This window comes from Mastigoproctus giganteus, chromosome 2 (assembly GCF_048544385.1).
Source record: "Mastigoproctus giganteus isolate SK-2022 chromosome 2, ASM4854438v1, whole genome shotgun sequence".
NCBI classification, from domain to species: domain Eukaryota; kingdom Metazoa; phylum Arthropoda; class Arachnida; order Uropygi; family Thelyphonidae; genus Mastigoproctus; species Mastigoproctus giganteus.
Window position 1 is genome coordinate 171,663,753 of NC_143576.1, and position 17,077 is coordinate 171,680,829.

The window sequence follows — 17,077 nt, forward strand, 5'->3', positions numbered from 1 at the left end:
ATCAGAGAGAAAACTGGATAACCAATTACAAAAAACAGTTGGGAAACCATAAGATGGAAGCTAGTTTAGAAGACCTTTATGCCAAACACGATCGAAAGCCTTTGAGATGTCTAGAGCAACTGCTTATATTTCACCAAACATTTCCATTGAATTTGCCAATAAATGGGTAACATAAGCCAGAATATCACCAGTGGATCGACACTGGCGGAATCCATACTGGCGATCATTGATCAGGTGGAAGGTTTCTAGGTAGTTTAAGATTTGGTGGTTAATTGATTTCTCCATTTAGAAAGAGTAGAAGTAATTGCAATGGGATGAAAATTGGATGGGAGTGATTTGTCACCCTTTTTAGGAAGTGGCTGGATATGAGCAAATTTCCAAGCAGAAGGAAAAATACCTTTGGAATAAGAAAGTGAAAAAAGGTGACAAAAGGACAATAAGTTCAGGAGCACAGGTTTTGAGAACAAGTGGAGAAATACCATCAAGACCTGGAGCTTTCTTAGCATCAAGATTCGTCAAAATCCCTCTGACATCCTTTTGACGGAAGACTACAGAAGGCATTGAATGGAGTGTTTTGGGAATGGTAGAAGGTGTTTTACCAAGATCATTAATACATGAGTTGGAAAAAAATGGGTTGCTAGCAGGTTAGCTTTATCCTTGGCTGAAATGACAACAGAACCATCTGGTTTTGACAGAGGTTGGAGCAGAGATGGGCAAAAGTTATGGCCAATAGCTTTGGGAAGAGACCAGAATGCTCGGCTACCATTAGGGCAAGAAGCAAGTTTTCTACTCTTAGTCTGTTCAAAATCTAATTTGGACTGATTAATAACTGCTTTACAATTGTTGTGAGCTTTGGTGTAGGCAGAAAATGAAATTGAAGAATTGGAAACAAGCCAATTACAATATACAACCTTCTTCTCTTGAACAGCCTTAACACCTTTATTGGAAAACCAAGGTTTAGATAAAGGACGAGATTTTAAAGTGGAGTGTGGAATAAAGGATTCTGTTCCTACAAGAATAATTTCACTGACACAATCTGAGCAAACGTTGACATCAGAAGTTTTGAAACAGTAATGAGACCAAGGAAAAGAAGAAAAGAAATCTCACAGGTCATCCCATCTTGCATTCTTGTAATACCAAACAACAAGAGGTTTGGAATAGCCATGAGATAAAGGCTCCATTGGAGAAGAGACAATCACCAAGTTGTGATATGAGGTGCCTAATGGACCACTCACTTCAACCGTGTACTTAGAAGGGTTGTTTGTGAGAAAAAGATCAAGCATATTGGCTGTAATGTTAGGATTGTCCGGTATTCTTGTAGGTAAATGAACAGTCTGTGCAAGGTCATTAGTAATTGCAAAAGCGTCAGCATCTCGACCGACTGGGTTGGTGTCTCTAGAAAATGGAAGCCAGCTGGAGTTGTGAACATTAAAATCACCAAGGAAATTTACCTCACTGTTAAGAAAGTTGGACTGGAGAAAGTTGCAAAGAGAGGAAGTCAAAGAGCTCCAAGTGATTAGTGGAGAATAGTAGGGACAACAGATGAATTTGACAGAATGAGGGAGAGAGAGAGATTTTAAGCCAGAGAAGATCGAAAAGAGGAGATCCCAAATTACCAAGTCTCTGACAGGGAATATTGGAATGGATATATGCACACGTACCACTTTTGAGACAAAAGGAATCATACAGCAAATAATTTGGGCAACTGAGATGAGCAGTAGTTGAATCAACTGATAACTGAGATTCTGTCAGAAAAAGTACATGGGGTTTGGCAGACTGCAAGTGGAAATAGACATCGTTGAGATCAGAACTGAGACCACGTATATTTGTGAAGTGAACTAGGAAGTGTTTGGGAGGTTTAGATCTTTTTGCAGATAAGCTTACTCTATTAGTTTGAAAATTCATGGTGTATTCAATTAAGAAAAAGTGTGTGTGTGTGGGGGGGGGGGAATGCTGTATGAAGTAATGAAATTTTTGGATATGGCGTATGCATGGTAAGAAAAACCGAAATCCTTGGCATAACTTGGCCTCGACAAAGCTCCTTGCATTACACACTACTCGGACTCCCTCCATTCACTATCTGGTAGAGTAGAGGTAGCAAGATTATACACTAGCTGATCTGGAAGTCTCCTAAAGAGTTACCAATAGATTCAGCCCAGTGTACTAACTAGTGGCCAGCCTGCGAACACCATTTTAGAACTGTACCCTCGAAATGTAAGGAAGACTGGATCTCTCCATGATGTTCATCATAACCTCAAAAGTCATCAGTCATGCTGCGTGATGGAATAGATGGGGAAAGGTTGACCATAACTTAGCTCTGGAGACTAAACATAGGTTCCACCCCTCAAGCCTCCAATAAGCAATGTGGTGGTATTGCAGCAGTTGATGACAGTCATCAACTGCTGCAATAGTTGAAGAGAGTCATCTACCACCTAGTATTGCCTAGAAACACAGAAGGGCTGCATTCCTTCATGTGGTTTGGGCACCACACCTCAACCTCATATCTGGGTGCTCAACCACAGTGTGCTTGTGCATGGAGGTTATACCCAGGATTACTAACAGTCCCACCATCATGAAGGTGCAAGCAGAGGATTTAGCTGTCACAGACCATCTGGACTTCGTCGAAATTGGGTCCACTTGACTTGAATGTCACCAAAATATCAGTTCCATCAGCGTTTTAGACTCCCAGGTAACAAGTACAGCTTGTCTGGCATGTCTGACAGAATGTCTGTGACAACGTCAAGGACATAATGTAGGTGAAGGAGAGGAAAAGGAAAAACAAAAAGCAAATCATGATGTAATTAACATTTTGAAAGACATCATAAATATTAACAATTTTTTTATTGTAATATGCAACTAGTTTAAATAAGAAAGAGTTAGATATTAGCTCTCTCATCTATGGTTTAGCCATTCATAGTGGCATTACATAAGTATACCAAACGTCACCATAATCCTTTCATATATTTCATTTATAGAAATCTAAAAATGCATGTATGAACATCTCAGTTGCCTGTTCAATACAGTAGTGACAATGCAAGTCCATGCCATGAATGACCTACATTAAAGCTATACTGGTCAAATTCATACTGGATCATCAGTATGACCACAGATTACAACTGCAAGATGTATGTTTTGCTACATCATTTGTTATTTTGTTCGAATCATGCAGCCATTCTTTTTGTATATAGTGGTAGGGAATTCAAATTTTTAATTGAGGTAGTTAGGTAGCTCTAACGTATAATTTATAGAGTAATATGCTTCACTGTTTCTATTAGATAGCATAGTATTGACATTTAATTAATTTAATTTATTGATTTTATTAATTTAAAGTATCATGCCCCAAACTAGAGCAGCAAAGCAAAGGGCACAAAGTGGCAGGAGTGCTGTGACTCGGGTTAGAATTGAGGGGGACGATTCTCCAATGCATCACAGCCTAAAAAAATGTGCAACTTGTGAAATGTTTGCCGAACTTTCCGGAACGGAACATGATATTGCCATGGGGGATGTCTTTGTGTGTGCCCGATGTAAGGAAATCAGGCGACAACTCAGCGTTGTTATGGGCCTATATGAGAGTTTGAAGGACAGGGTGGATGCCCTCGAAAGATCTAAATTGAGGGGCCCATCAAGCTCTCAGCTGCCCACATCAACGCCAGAGCTTGTACTTGTTATCACGTAACACAGCGGCAACCCCCAAAGCAGAATGCACTGGTTCCACAGGAACTAGTAGTTGTTGGTAACTCTATTCTCGGGGAAACGGGAAACATGCTTTGTAAAAAGGATAGGTGGAACAGGACCAGGGTATGTCTGCCAGGGGCAAAGGTTGATGACGTTGTAGAGCGGATATCATCTTTTAAGGGCACAAAAGGTGATATAGTTGTACACGTTGGCACTAATGATATTAGGAGTAGGAGACCGGCAGAATTACTTAACAAGTACAGGTCACTGTTGAACAAAAGCCGAGAATTAGGGTTGAATTTGAAAGTGTCTGCAATTCTGCCCAGACACGATAGAAGGGAGTATATGATGAGAGCCTTGTTGATCAATTCGGCCCTGGAAAGAATGTGCAAGGCTCAAGGGGTAGAATTTTTTTCAGCCTGGACTGTACCTGTTAACAGGAGAGACTGCTTCTATAGGGATGGGATACACTTAAATAGAAAGGGTGCAAGAATATTTGCTGATGCTATCGAGGCAGTGTTAGGTGGGTCGGAAAACTGATAGCTTGGGGGGATACAAGGACTAATAGTTTAACAGTAGCTGTAGGCAGAGGTGAAGGTGATTCTTGCACAACTTCTATTAGAATAAGTAGCGACCTGGAGCGTGGGGTGTTGGGGGTTTCAGGGAGGGATGGCAGTCATCCTGAATTAGGTGGGTATATGGGATGTGTTAGGGTAACTAGGAATAGGAGTAGGAGCATGTATGCTTGCATGTATACCAATGCTAGAAGTATAGTAAATAAATTTGATGAATTTGAAGTGTTGGTCAAGACATCAAAGGCGGATATTGTTGGGATAGCAGAGACGTGGTGTCACACAGATATAAGGAATGCAGAACTGGAATTTGGGGAGTACAATGTGTACAGAAAGGATAGACAGGATAGAAAGGAAGGAGGTGTTATGCTGTTAATTAGGAAAAACATAAAATCAAAAGGAGTGCATCCAGTTGATATAGATGAACAGTGCACTGTTGAGTCAGTTTGGTGTGACATAAGCACTGCGAAAGCAAAAATAAGAGTAGGAGAGTGTTATAGGCCCAATGACTCGAATGAATACAGTGAACAGTTGTACAGAGAAATAGAGTGGGCTAGTAAATCGGAATGTCTTATAATGGGGGATTTTAACTTCCCAGATATTGACTGGAACTTGTGGGTTGGTCACTCACACACTAGTCAGACTTTTGTGGATCTATTGGATGATGGTTTTCTGCAGCAGCATGTTCGAGAGGCAACCAGAGAAGGTAATACTCTTGATCTGGTTATCAGCAGTGATCATTTGTGTATTAAGAATTTGCAGATAAAGGAACCAATAGGTGGCAGTGATCACAGTGTACTGATGTGGGATTTACTTAAAGATTTAATTACCATCAGGGGTAAAGGAAAGGGTTTTTGATTCCGTAAAGGTGAGTACAGTGGTCTCCGACAGTTTGTAAATTCTGTACAGTGGGATCAACTGACAATGTTACCAACAGTAAATTCTAAGTGGGAAGCATTCAAGGAATTAATCATGGATGCTACTAAAAGATTCATACCTATTAAGAAATATTGTTCAAGGTTTAGGCCTAAATGGTTATCTAATGAACTAATGAGACTCGTAACAGAGAAGAAAAATGCATGGGATGCATATAAATTATCAAGCGACTCAGAAGCCTATGGCAGATATAAGCTAGTCTGTAATCAGGTCACAAAGGAGGTTAGGCAGGCGAAGGCAGATTACGAGAAATCCTTGGCAAAAGATGCTAAGAAAAACAGCAAGGATTTCTTTACTTATATAAACTCTAAAAGGAAGGGGATGAATCTGATTGGTCCACTTGACATCGATGGTTCGACTCTTAATGATCCTACTCAGGTGTATGACAAACTGAATGAGTATTTTGAATCTACATTCACACATGAGGAATTATTAAGGTTTGAAAATGGCACAAGGTTATCAAATTGTAGCAGGATACTTAATGATTTTGTAATAACTGAAAGCAAAGTGGAGGAGAAATTGTTGAAGTTAAACGTAAGAAAAGCACTTGGAGTGGATGGGATCTATCCAGTTATATTAAAGGAGGCGGCAAAGCAACTAAGCAAACCCTTAGCCATAATTATGAGAGCATCCTTGGACTCAGGGGAGGTTCCCACGGATTGGAGATGTGCAAATGTATCCCCAATTCACAAAGGGGGATCGAAGGGTGACACGAGTAATTACAGACCAGTTAGTTTAACTTCTGTTCCGGGTAAAATAATGGAGTCACTGGTTAAAGATGCATTGCATGATCATCTAGACAAGACTGCAGCAATAATTCAGACACAGCATGGGTTTATTAAGGGAAAGTCTTGTCTGACAAATTTGATAGGATATTATGATGTGGTTACAAAGAAACTGGATGCAAAAAATAATTTTGATATCATATATTTGGATTTCAGGAAAACGTTTGACACTGTTGCGCATGGAAAACTATTGTACAAATTGGAGCAGAATGGTATTAAGGGTAAGTTGCTACAATGGATAAAAGGATGGTTAAGTGGGAGAAGACAGAGGGTGGTAATCAATGGGTGCTGCTCTTCGTGGACTAATGTTATTAGTGGAGTCCCACAGGGATCGGTGTTAGGTCCACTGTTGTTTTGTATATTTATCAATGATATTGATGAAGGTATATCAGGCTTAATGTTGAAGTTTGCATATGATACAAAGGTTGGCAGGGTTGTTAATGACAGTAATGGCAGTGTGTTACTGCAACAGGATCTAAAAAATTTGGGCAGATGGGCTGAAAAGTGGCAACTGAAGTTTAACATTGAAAAATGCAAAGTACTGCATATGGGTAGAAGTAACCCCAGAGAAACGTACCAACTTTATGGTACTACACTTAAGGAGGTAGAAAATGAAAAAAAAAAAAGACCTGGGAGTAATTGTGCAGTCAGATATGAAGTTTTCTGAGCAATGCAGACAGGCTGCCAGGGCAGGTCATGGGGTTTTGTCAATGATATATAGGAATTTTGCTAGCAGGGAGAAGGAGGTGATTGTCCCTCTGTGTAAGGCAATGGTCAGGCCATGCCTTGAGTACTGCGTACAGGTCTGGAGGCCTCATTTTAGGAAGGATATAGATTTACTTGAGCGTGTACAGAGAAGGGCAACAAGATTGGTGGGGGAATGAAGGGATCCTCTTACCAAGAGAAGCTTAAGTTCTGTAAATTGCAGTGGCTGGAGACTAGGCACCTGCGCGGTGATCTGATTGAGGTGTATAAGACCTTGAATGGGTTGAGCACGCTGAATTCTGATGGGATCCTTCCACTTGTTCAGATTACGAAACTAAGTTGGCACAAATTCAAATTAAGAAAAGACAGCTGTAGAATAGATGTGCGGAAATTTGCCTTTAGCCAGCGGGTGGTTAATTGCTGGAACAAACTTCCATCTGTTATTGTGGAAGTTGATAGGTTGAATAAGTTTAAAGAGGAACTGGATAGGCATTTGGAGGGAATGGTGTGTGGTTTTTTTTTTTTTTTTTTTTGGCTGATGCTGCATAAGCTCATACACTTGGTTTCTTGCATCACATGCCACTACTACTACTACTACATGGAAAATCCATTTCACATCTTGTGGAATGATATTTTTTATTTTATTGATAAATGTGTCATTTACCAGAGCTTCTATTCCCAAGCTGCCATCTTCTGGCCAAAGGAAACCTATATTTCATCCTTGATTCGAAACATAACCCCATTACCTGTGATGATGTGGACAGATCATTTATTAAGATCATATTTAAACAGGCCTGTAAGTACAGTGACATATAAGAATATGCTGCAAAAGCAGAATTAAAATGAAGTGTCATGACTGATACTGGTCACTCACACACTAGCAAGGCTTTTGTGGATTTATTGGATGATTGTTTTCTACATCAGCATGTTCGGGAGGCAACTAGAGGGAGGAATACTCTTGATTTGATTATCAGCAGTGATTCTTCATGCATTGGGAATCTGCAGATAAATGAACCACTAGGTGGCAGTGATCACAGTGTGCTGAAGTGGGATTTACTCAAAGAGGTAACTACCATTAAGGGTAAAGGGAAGGGTTATTGCTTTCGTAAAGGCGACTACGATGGACTGAGACAGTATTTAAATTCTATACAGTGGGACCAACTGATGATGTTACCAACAGCAAATGCAAAATGGGAAGCATTCAAAGAACTTATCTTGGAAGCTACTAGGCTTTACATACCAACTAAGAAATATTGTTCAAGGTTTAGGCCAAAATGGATGTCAGATGAACTGATGAGGCATATGGCAGAGAAGAAACATGCATGGGATACATACAAATTAACACATAACACAGAAGCCTATGATAGATACAAGTTGATCTGTAACCAAGTTACAAAGGAGGTTAGGCAGGCAAAGGCAGATTACGAGAAATCTTTGGCAAGGGATGCAAAGAAAAACAGCAAAGAGTTCTTTACTTATGTAAACTCTAGAAGGAAGGGGATGAATCAGATTGGTCCACTTGATATCGATGGGTCAACTGTTGATCATCCTGCTCAGGTAGCTAACAAACCAAATGAATATTTTGCATCGACATTCACACATGAGGAGTTATTTAGCGAGGGGAAAGCCAGAGGTGTATTCAACTCTAGCAGTAAGCTAGAGAATCTTGTAATAACTGAGAGTAAAGTGGAGGAGAAATTGTTGAAGATAAACACAAGAAAGGCACCCGGGATGGATGGGATCTATTGTTATATTAAAGGAGGCAGCAAAGGAAGTAAGCAAACCCTTAGCCATAATTATGAGAGCTTCCTTGGACTCAGGGGAGGTACCCACAGACTGGAGATGTGCAAATGTGACCCCAATTCACAAAGGAGGATCAAAGGGCGACACAAGTAATTATAGACCTGTGAGTTTAACTTCTGTTCCAGGAAAATTAATGGAGGCACTAGTTAAAGAAGCACTGCAGGATCATTTAGACAAGACTTCAGTTATAGCTCGGACACAGCATGGTTTTGTTAAGGGGAAGTCTTGCCTGACCAATTTGATTGGATACTATGATGCAGTCACAAAGGAACTGGATGCAGGGAATAACTTTGATATTATGTACTTGGATCTTAGAAAGGCTTTTGATACTGTTGCACATGGAAGACTGCTGCACAAATTGGAGCAGTGTGACATTGGAGGCAAATTGCTGCTGTGGATAAAGGGGTGGCTGAGGGGGAGAAGACAGAGAGTGGTAATCAATGGACACTGCTCGTCGTGGACTAATGTTATTAGTGGAGTCCCTCAGGGCTCAGTGTTGGGTCCATTATTGTTTTCTGTATTCATAAATAATACTGATGATGGTATATCAAGCTTAATGTCGAAGTTTGCAGACGATACAAAGGTAGGCAGGGTTGTCAAGGACACTACTGACACTATTCTGCTGCAACAGGATCTGGAAAGGTTGAGCAGATGGGCTGAGAGGTGGCAAATGAAGTTTAACATTGACAAATGTAACGTACTACACATGGGAAACAGCAGCGTATCAACTCTGTGGTACTACACTGACAGTGGTAGAGAATGAAAGGGACCTGGGGGTGGTTGTGCAGGCAGATATGAAGTTCTCTGAGCAGTGCAGACGGGCTGCAAGAATAGCTTATGGTGTATTGTTAATGATATATAGGAATTTTTCTAGCAGGGATAAGGAGGTGATTATTCCCTTGTATAAGGCAATGGTCAGGCCACACCTAGAGTACTGTATACAGGTCTGGAGGCCTCATTTCAAGAAGGATGTAGAGCTGCTGGAACGAGTACAGAGAAGGGCAACAAGATTAGTGAATGGAACAAAGGGGTGCTCTTATGAAGAAAGGCTTAAGTTTTGCAAATTACAGTGTTTGGAGACTAGGCACCCCGAGGTGATCTGATAGAGGTGTATAAAGCCTTGAATGGTTTGAGCATGCTCAATGCTGATGGGATTCTTTCTCTCGCTCAGAATAATCACCTGAGAGGGCATAAATTCAAAATGAGGAAAGACAGATGTAGGATAGACGTGCGGAAATTTGCCTTTAGCCAGCGGGTGGTTGGTTGGTGAAACAGACTTCCATCCCTTGTCGTGGAAGTTGATAGCCTAAATAAGTTTAAGGCTCAGCTGGACAGGTATTTTGAATGAACAGAGGGGTGAAGTGGAAGTGGTTTTTTTTTTTTTTTTGGCTGATGCTGCATAAGCTTGCTTTCTTGCATCAAATGCCTCTACTAATGCTAATGCTAATGTTACTTCAGCTGACCATGAGATGAAAGGTAATGATGTATTACAGTATTACAACAGTATAATAGAATCATTATATTTTGCACTAGCTCTGTATGATTATCCAAATGAGCTCTTCCCAGGCTAATGAACTAGTTAGTAGTAATAATAGTGGCAAATGATGCAGGAAAGCAAGCTTATATACCATCAGCAAAAAAAATACACACACACACACACACACACACACACACACACACACACACACACACACACACACACAACACACACACACACACACACACACACACACACACACACACACACACACACACACACACACACACACACACACACTTTTCACCCATCCTTACCCTTACCCTCCAAGAATCTGTCTAGTTCTTCCTTGAATTTATTCAAATCATCCACTTCCGTAACAACAGATGGTAGCCTATTCTAATAATCAGACGCTTGTGGCTGGAGGCAAATTTCTGCAAATCTATCCTGCAACCATTCTTCCACAACTTGAATTTATGACCCCCTCACGTGTGTGTGTGTGTGTGTGTGTGTGTGTGTGTGTGTGTGTGTGTGTGTGTGTGTGTGTGTGTGTGTGTGTGTGTGTGTGTGTGTGTGTGTGTGTGTGTGTGTGTGTGTGTGTGTGTGTGTGTGTGTGTGTGTGTAATGTCAGCAAGAGGAAGAATGCTATTCACGTTCAGCTTATTCAATCCATTCAAAGCCACAAAAACCTCAATCAGATCACCCTGCAGGTGCCTAGTCTCCAGACACTGCAATTTGGAGAACTGAAGCTTTTTGTTCACTTCACCAACAATCTGGTTGCCCTTCTCTGCACCCGTTCCAGCAGGACTACATCCTTCCTAAAATGAGGCCCCCCAGACCTGTATACAATATTCTAGATGCAGCCTGACCATGGCCTTGTACAAAGGTATAATCACCTCCTTATCTCTACTAGCAAAGTTTCTGTATATCATTGACAAAACTCCATGAGTTATCCTGCAGCATGTCTGCACTGCTCAGAGAATTTCATATCTGACTGCACAATTGCCTTCACCCCTGGCCCATGTGATATGCATGAAAAATATAAATAATTGCCTGAGTTTTTCTGTTGGTCCAATTTTAATGAAATTTGGGAGTTTGACAAATCTTTTATTTCTTCTTTTATTTTATTATTTTAAAAATGTTCTGCCTGAAAGAACATTTTTGCACATCTATCTTAATGCAATCATCCTTTTTTTTCAATTTAAATTTATATCCCCTTATGTATGTCACCTGAGAAAGAGTACATACCATCAACATTTATCGAGCAACAAAGTTCTCAATTTTAAATATTGTTTTTATATATATATATATATATTTTTTTTTTTTTTTCTGTGCCACATGAAAATATAAAAATTTTAACATACCACAGAACTATGTTTATATATATTTATTTTTAACCATTTGTTCTTATTGTTTTTTTTTTTTTTTTTTGTAATTAGAATAATATACTGTATGATTTGTTTTTAGATGCTTCAGGACAGATTAAACTATGGAATATTCAGTCAGGACAGTGTGTTTATACTCTGATAGAAAACAGGCAGACTTTAGTTATTTCCCTTACACCAGATTATAAAAGAATGGCTTCATCGGGATCTGATAATGAGGTTATCATCTATGATATTGAAACCACAAAAATCATCAATACATTGCATGCAAGGTATTGGTATAAGCTATAAAATTTCTGTTTCGGTTGTCATTTTAAAATGTCCAGTTTGATGATTTTAAATCTTCAATATTAGCGATTATAATAGATACTATAGTGTTGAGAGAGTGATGGATTAGGGAGAGCAATTGAAGAGGTTGTGTAATAAGGTACTAGTAAAATTAAAATGCAAACTCAGTGAGACTAATTGGACACCGAGGAAGAGGAAGGAATGAGAAATCTTCTATAGAAGAAATATATTGAAAACAAGTTCTTGTTTATATTCCAGGACAACCACTGGGACAGAGGAGTTTACAATTAATTACTTTGATAATGAATATCATTATTAACCATATTTAGCAGTCATATGCGCTCAGTACTTTGTCCGCTCAAATGTGTGTACATTACTGCACTCTTGTGTTAGTATTGGCAAATAATGAAAGGAAGCACACACACAGCATCAGCTGAAAGTTTGCTTTTTATCATTTGATAATACTAATACAAGAGTGCAGTAATACACACACACATTTGTACTTGAGCACTCAACTTTTAAGACATTCAGAATAGAGTTAGTTGGAAAGATATGTAATCAAGTTGGTTCACTAAACCACCTGCAGCTATTGTCCAAATAGGGTGCATTTTATTGGATACAGTAAGTTGTCATTAGTCAGAAGTTTGGGCAGCAACTTTTCTCACAGTAGTCCTACGATGCCACAAATGTTGTGGATGGTCTACCTGCAGTCTTCACAGATCATCTCCTGAACTTTTGTGACATTTACCAAGGTGGTGCTTGATGATGGACACCCAGAGCAATCGTAGTCATCAACCGACATTCAACCATTTTTAAAATGGTTAAACCAGTAGTAGGTCTGCGTCTGGCCTAAAGCCTTGTCACCAAAATCTTGTTTCAACTTCTTATGGGTTTCTGCTGCTGTATCGTCAAGAAGGAAACAAAACTTGATGCAAGCATGTTGCTCTCTCACATCAGCCATCACAACATTCGCAAACTATGCAAAACACACCGCCAAAGAACTGTGCATAAATATTCAATGACTCTATCCAGCCTGACACCATGTGGCACACTAATTCACAAAGGATGTATGCAGTGTTACCTAGCGCCACAAGTCCATAGCCGACCGGGCTAGCCGGGTGGGTAAAGTGCCTGCCTGGCAACCCAAAGGTCGCGGGTTCGAATCCCACCTTGGGCTTGGATCAAAGTACTGCAAAAAACCTTGGGAGGGTCACTATGGCCACAGAAGCTGATGTGCCAACAACTACCAAAAAAAACAAAAAACAAAAAAAAACAAGTCCATACAAAGACATAGTTCCCACGCAACATTCACATTTCAGGAACATTTGGGTAGCACCTTGTAATTGCATTCTTGTATAGATGGTTCTGCATTGCTCCTTTAACCGGTGACTCCAGTTTTCCCTGTAACAGAAGTTAAGCTAACAGGTGTGTAATTTCTCATGTGACTATGTTTCTCCCCCCCCCCTCTCCTTTGTGAATTAGGCTACATTTGCGCATCTCCAGTCCATGGGGACATCCCCTGAATTCAAGGAGGATGCTGTCATAATTATGGCTAAGGGTTTGCTTACTTTCTTTGTTGCCTCCCTTAATATAACTGGGTAGATCCCATCCACCTCAGGCTCCATTTTTATGTTTTGCTTCAACAGTTTCTCTTCCACTTTCCTTTAAGTTACCACAAAATCATTGAGCTTCCTGTTAGATTTTGATGATCTTCTGCCATCCTTCTCCATAAAGAACTCCTTGTGCATAAATGTAGATGCAAAATACCTATTCAATTTGTCAAAAACCTCAGTAGCACCACGAGCAGTTAAACCATCAACATCAAGGGGACCAATGTGATTCATTCCTTCTTTCTACTCAGATCAAGAGTACTGCTTCTTCTTGTTGCCTAAATCTAACATGCTTCTGTAGACAACAGTAGTCAGTAAATCCAAAAAACATCATACGATTATGTGTGTGACCAACCCACAAGCTCAGTCAATATCTGGAAAGTTAAAATAGTAATAGTATTCACCATATAATGCAAGGAAGTCACATGCTTTTGCTGCAGTGGCAAAAAAAAAAAAAAAAAAAACCAAGACCCCCAAGTAGATAATAAAACACAAATTATATGCTTCGTCCCTCACACAGTTAACTATCCAGGTGACCTTTGAATTTATTCAAACTGTCAACCTCAACTATCTGTGAGGTAGCTTGTTTCAGCGATCAGCAACTCACTGGCTAAAAGAAAACTTCCTACAATCTACTTTAAACCTCAACTCCTGTAATTTGATGGCAGTGGTTCTGGAATTCTTTATAACAGTGAGAATTTCACCTTCATTCATTTTACTAATCCCTCTCAGAGCCTTATAAACCTCAGTCAGGTCACCTATGAGGTGCCTGGTTGCCAAGCTCTTTAGCCCACATAATTGGAGTCTTTCCTCTTACAGTTGTCCTTTTGCCAATGTCACCATTCAAGTTTCCCATTTTTGGACCCTTTCAAGAAACTTAAATGTCTTTTTTCAGTTGAGGTCTCCATACTTGAACACAGTATTCCAAATGTGGTCTTATAATTGCCTTATAGAGTGGGATTATGACCTCCTTATGTCTTCAGGATAACATTCGATAAATCATCGATAGACCATCTCGGGTTTTCCTGGTCGCCTGTTTACACTGTTCAGAAAACTTCTTAACCACTAATATCATATCTCCCAGATCCCTTTCCTCTGCTCTTTTTATTTCAACCCCACTGAGTATAATTTATTTGGTAGTTGCTTTTCCCCAGGGGTAATACCTTGCATTTAACAGCATTAAAGCATAGCTTCCACTTCTCTGATCATCTTTTAAGTCTGTTCAAGTCATCCTGAAGGAGCACTGATCATTAACGACTCTATCAGTCTTTATGCACAAAAGTTTTTCTAATAAACTGTCATCTGTAATTATGGAATCACAAATTTCATATGGCTCAGCCTTACTTGTACAGGCTCTTTTCAGCACGAAAAGTCTTTTGTTAATAAAGACCAATGCAAAATACCTATTCAATTCATCTGAAAACTCCCCCATTATAAGATATTCTGGTTTACTGGCCCATTCTATTTTCCTGTATAGCTTTTTCTTATACAGGTAACCCTCATATAACATGGTAGTTTGGTTCCTACAAAATGTCATGTAATGTGAAACTGTGTTATACAGGACTAAGAATTAGTACAAAAAGGGGGAGTTACGTTCCAAAAGCTAACAAAAATGCACCTTTTTTTTTTTAAATAACTATCGGAAACTTAATTTTTATAGTAGTAATAACATAATATTTTAACTTTATTTTTATAATTAGTAGTAACTTAAATAGTAATAACTGAACAAACAACTTACCTTACAAATTGTGATACTTATATGTCAGATAATGTACGTTCATTTAATTTTCTTCCTCTTCATCGCTGCTAAGCACAATCTCTTCTTCAGCATCTAGATTTTGTGTACCCTCTGCTCTCTTTAAAAGTCACGAACTGTACTCTTCAAAGTCACAATCATTTTTATGGTCTCAAACAAGCACAAGTTCAATAGCACAGAACCTAACCCAGGGATCTCCCAACAAAATACGGTGGATCCGCTTTAAATGATACCTGATCGGAAGAATATTTTCCAGTTGTCAAGATAAAAATAAATTTACACTTACATACATAGCTTAATTAATATGTACTGTAATATGTACATACTAATTGATATTTCTGTAAACTGACTTTTTTTTTTTTTTGGTTGTTTGTTATTTGGTTTTTAGGAGCATTAGCAACTAAGGCCATATTGCTTTTTTGGTTGTAAAATTTAAAACAGTAAAAATGATAAGCAATTAATAATAAAGAACATGGCATACACAAGTTGCAACAAACACAATACAGAGTAACGAGTTACTGATAATTTATTTATGTTTTTATATGATTGAATATTTTATGGAAGGGGAAACACATTTCACCATAATAACGTAAGGGAAAACCCACAGAATTCCAGCTCTCGGTACTATAGCAAATGCAAGAAGATCGAGTTTACTACCTGTTTATAATTGATTACACTAACAGAAAAGACCAATAAACTGGAAACTGCAAATTGTTTTTATTGTTTTATGGTAGTGACCTCCAGAAATGTGCTTTAGAAAAATATCACGAAGGTGATAACAACTAACGAGTCAACAGTAGGGATTCACAAAAAGGAATGGAAACTTTGAAAATTACATCTAACATAATAGCAGGGTTTTCCCAGCACAAAAGCTCAAAAATACCGTGTAATGCAAGATTTCCAGCAGTTCTCAAATCATGTTAGAGCGAAAGCTTGTTGTAGAAGAACCATGTTGTGCAAGGATTGCCGCAATTTATCAGTTGTGTTAGAGCAAAACCATGTTGTAGAAGTACCGTGTTATACAGGGGTTGCCTGTACCATTTATGGTCATTAGGCCTATAGCACATTGTTTTACTTTTATTTTCCTGGTGCTTATATTACACCAAACTGACTTGCCATTGCACTGCCTTAGATTTAATATGCTTCTTAACTAAGAGAAAAACTCCCCCCTCCTGTCCTGTCTGTTCTTTCTTTACACCTTATACTCCCCATATTCAAATTCTGCATTCTGCGAATTGTGAAAGACGAACGGTTGCATTTTTGCTACAACTCTTCTTCTTTCACGGCTTTGTAGAAAAGGCCTAAATTCCATCAAGATGGGAAGAAAAAGAAGCTTTTCAGCTTTTTTTTCACATCTGCCCATATATTTGCATGTTTTTTCTTCTCCTGAAAACTTGAGTTTGTTTCACTTTCATAAACAAATTGAGCATAGAATAAATGTGATTTACAGACATAAAATTATGCTTCTTTGTACTGCTTACTCAAAAATATTTTATTAACTTATTTGTAGTTATTTTTGATCATTTACAAGCCATTCAAGTATTCTTGAATAGATTTTCCTGTATTGGAAACTATCACAGATGATAGTGTAGGCAGACCAACTACAATATCACCAGTCTGTTTGAGTCTACCCTGATGAGGGTGTATTCTACAAAGACAACATGAATGACTAGTTTTTATGTGGGTCATCCCTGTAGTGCTGTTCCTTCTTTATCTACCTGATGAGGTTGTCTGTTACAATGACAGTCTCATCCGTGACTGTGTGGAATGAGTGTCATCCTCCAGAGATGATCATTCTCTATGGAAAAAATTTTTCCACTCCTACATTCATGAGCATGATATGCTGTTGACCCTATAGATATTCTTATGCCAGTGAATTTCTGTTTCTTCTAGTGGTAAACTTTCCGCATTAAATATCTGGCGCCTCCGTAGCCAGGTGGGCAGGAGCAGCAGCGCATAGCACATGCTTCTTGATTAGACTATACTATACTATATTAGACTATACTAGGTGGTAGATGACTCTCATCAACCGGTGAAATATACCACCACTTTGCTTATTGGAGGCTTGAAGTGGTGGAACCCATG

At 39.0% G+C, this 17,077-nt stretch overlaps 1 protein-coding gene across 1 annotated transcript in view; it reads left to right on the plus strand.

The window, feature by feature from the left end:
* Positions 1-17,077, plus strand: part of LOC150089751 (WD repeat-containing protein 89 homolog) — a 136,780-nt gene that overhangs the window by 26,386 nt on the left and 93,317 nt on the right. The window contains exon 4 of the mRNA XM_090390092.1: positions 11,421-11,610. Coding sequence (XP_090246218.1) covers positions 11,421-11,610 — 190 coding nt within the window. The remainder of the gene's footprint in view (positions 1-11,420; positions 11,611-17,077) is intronic.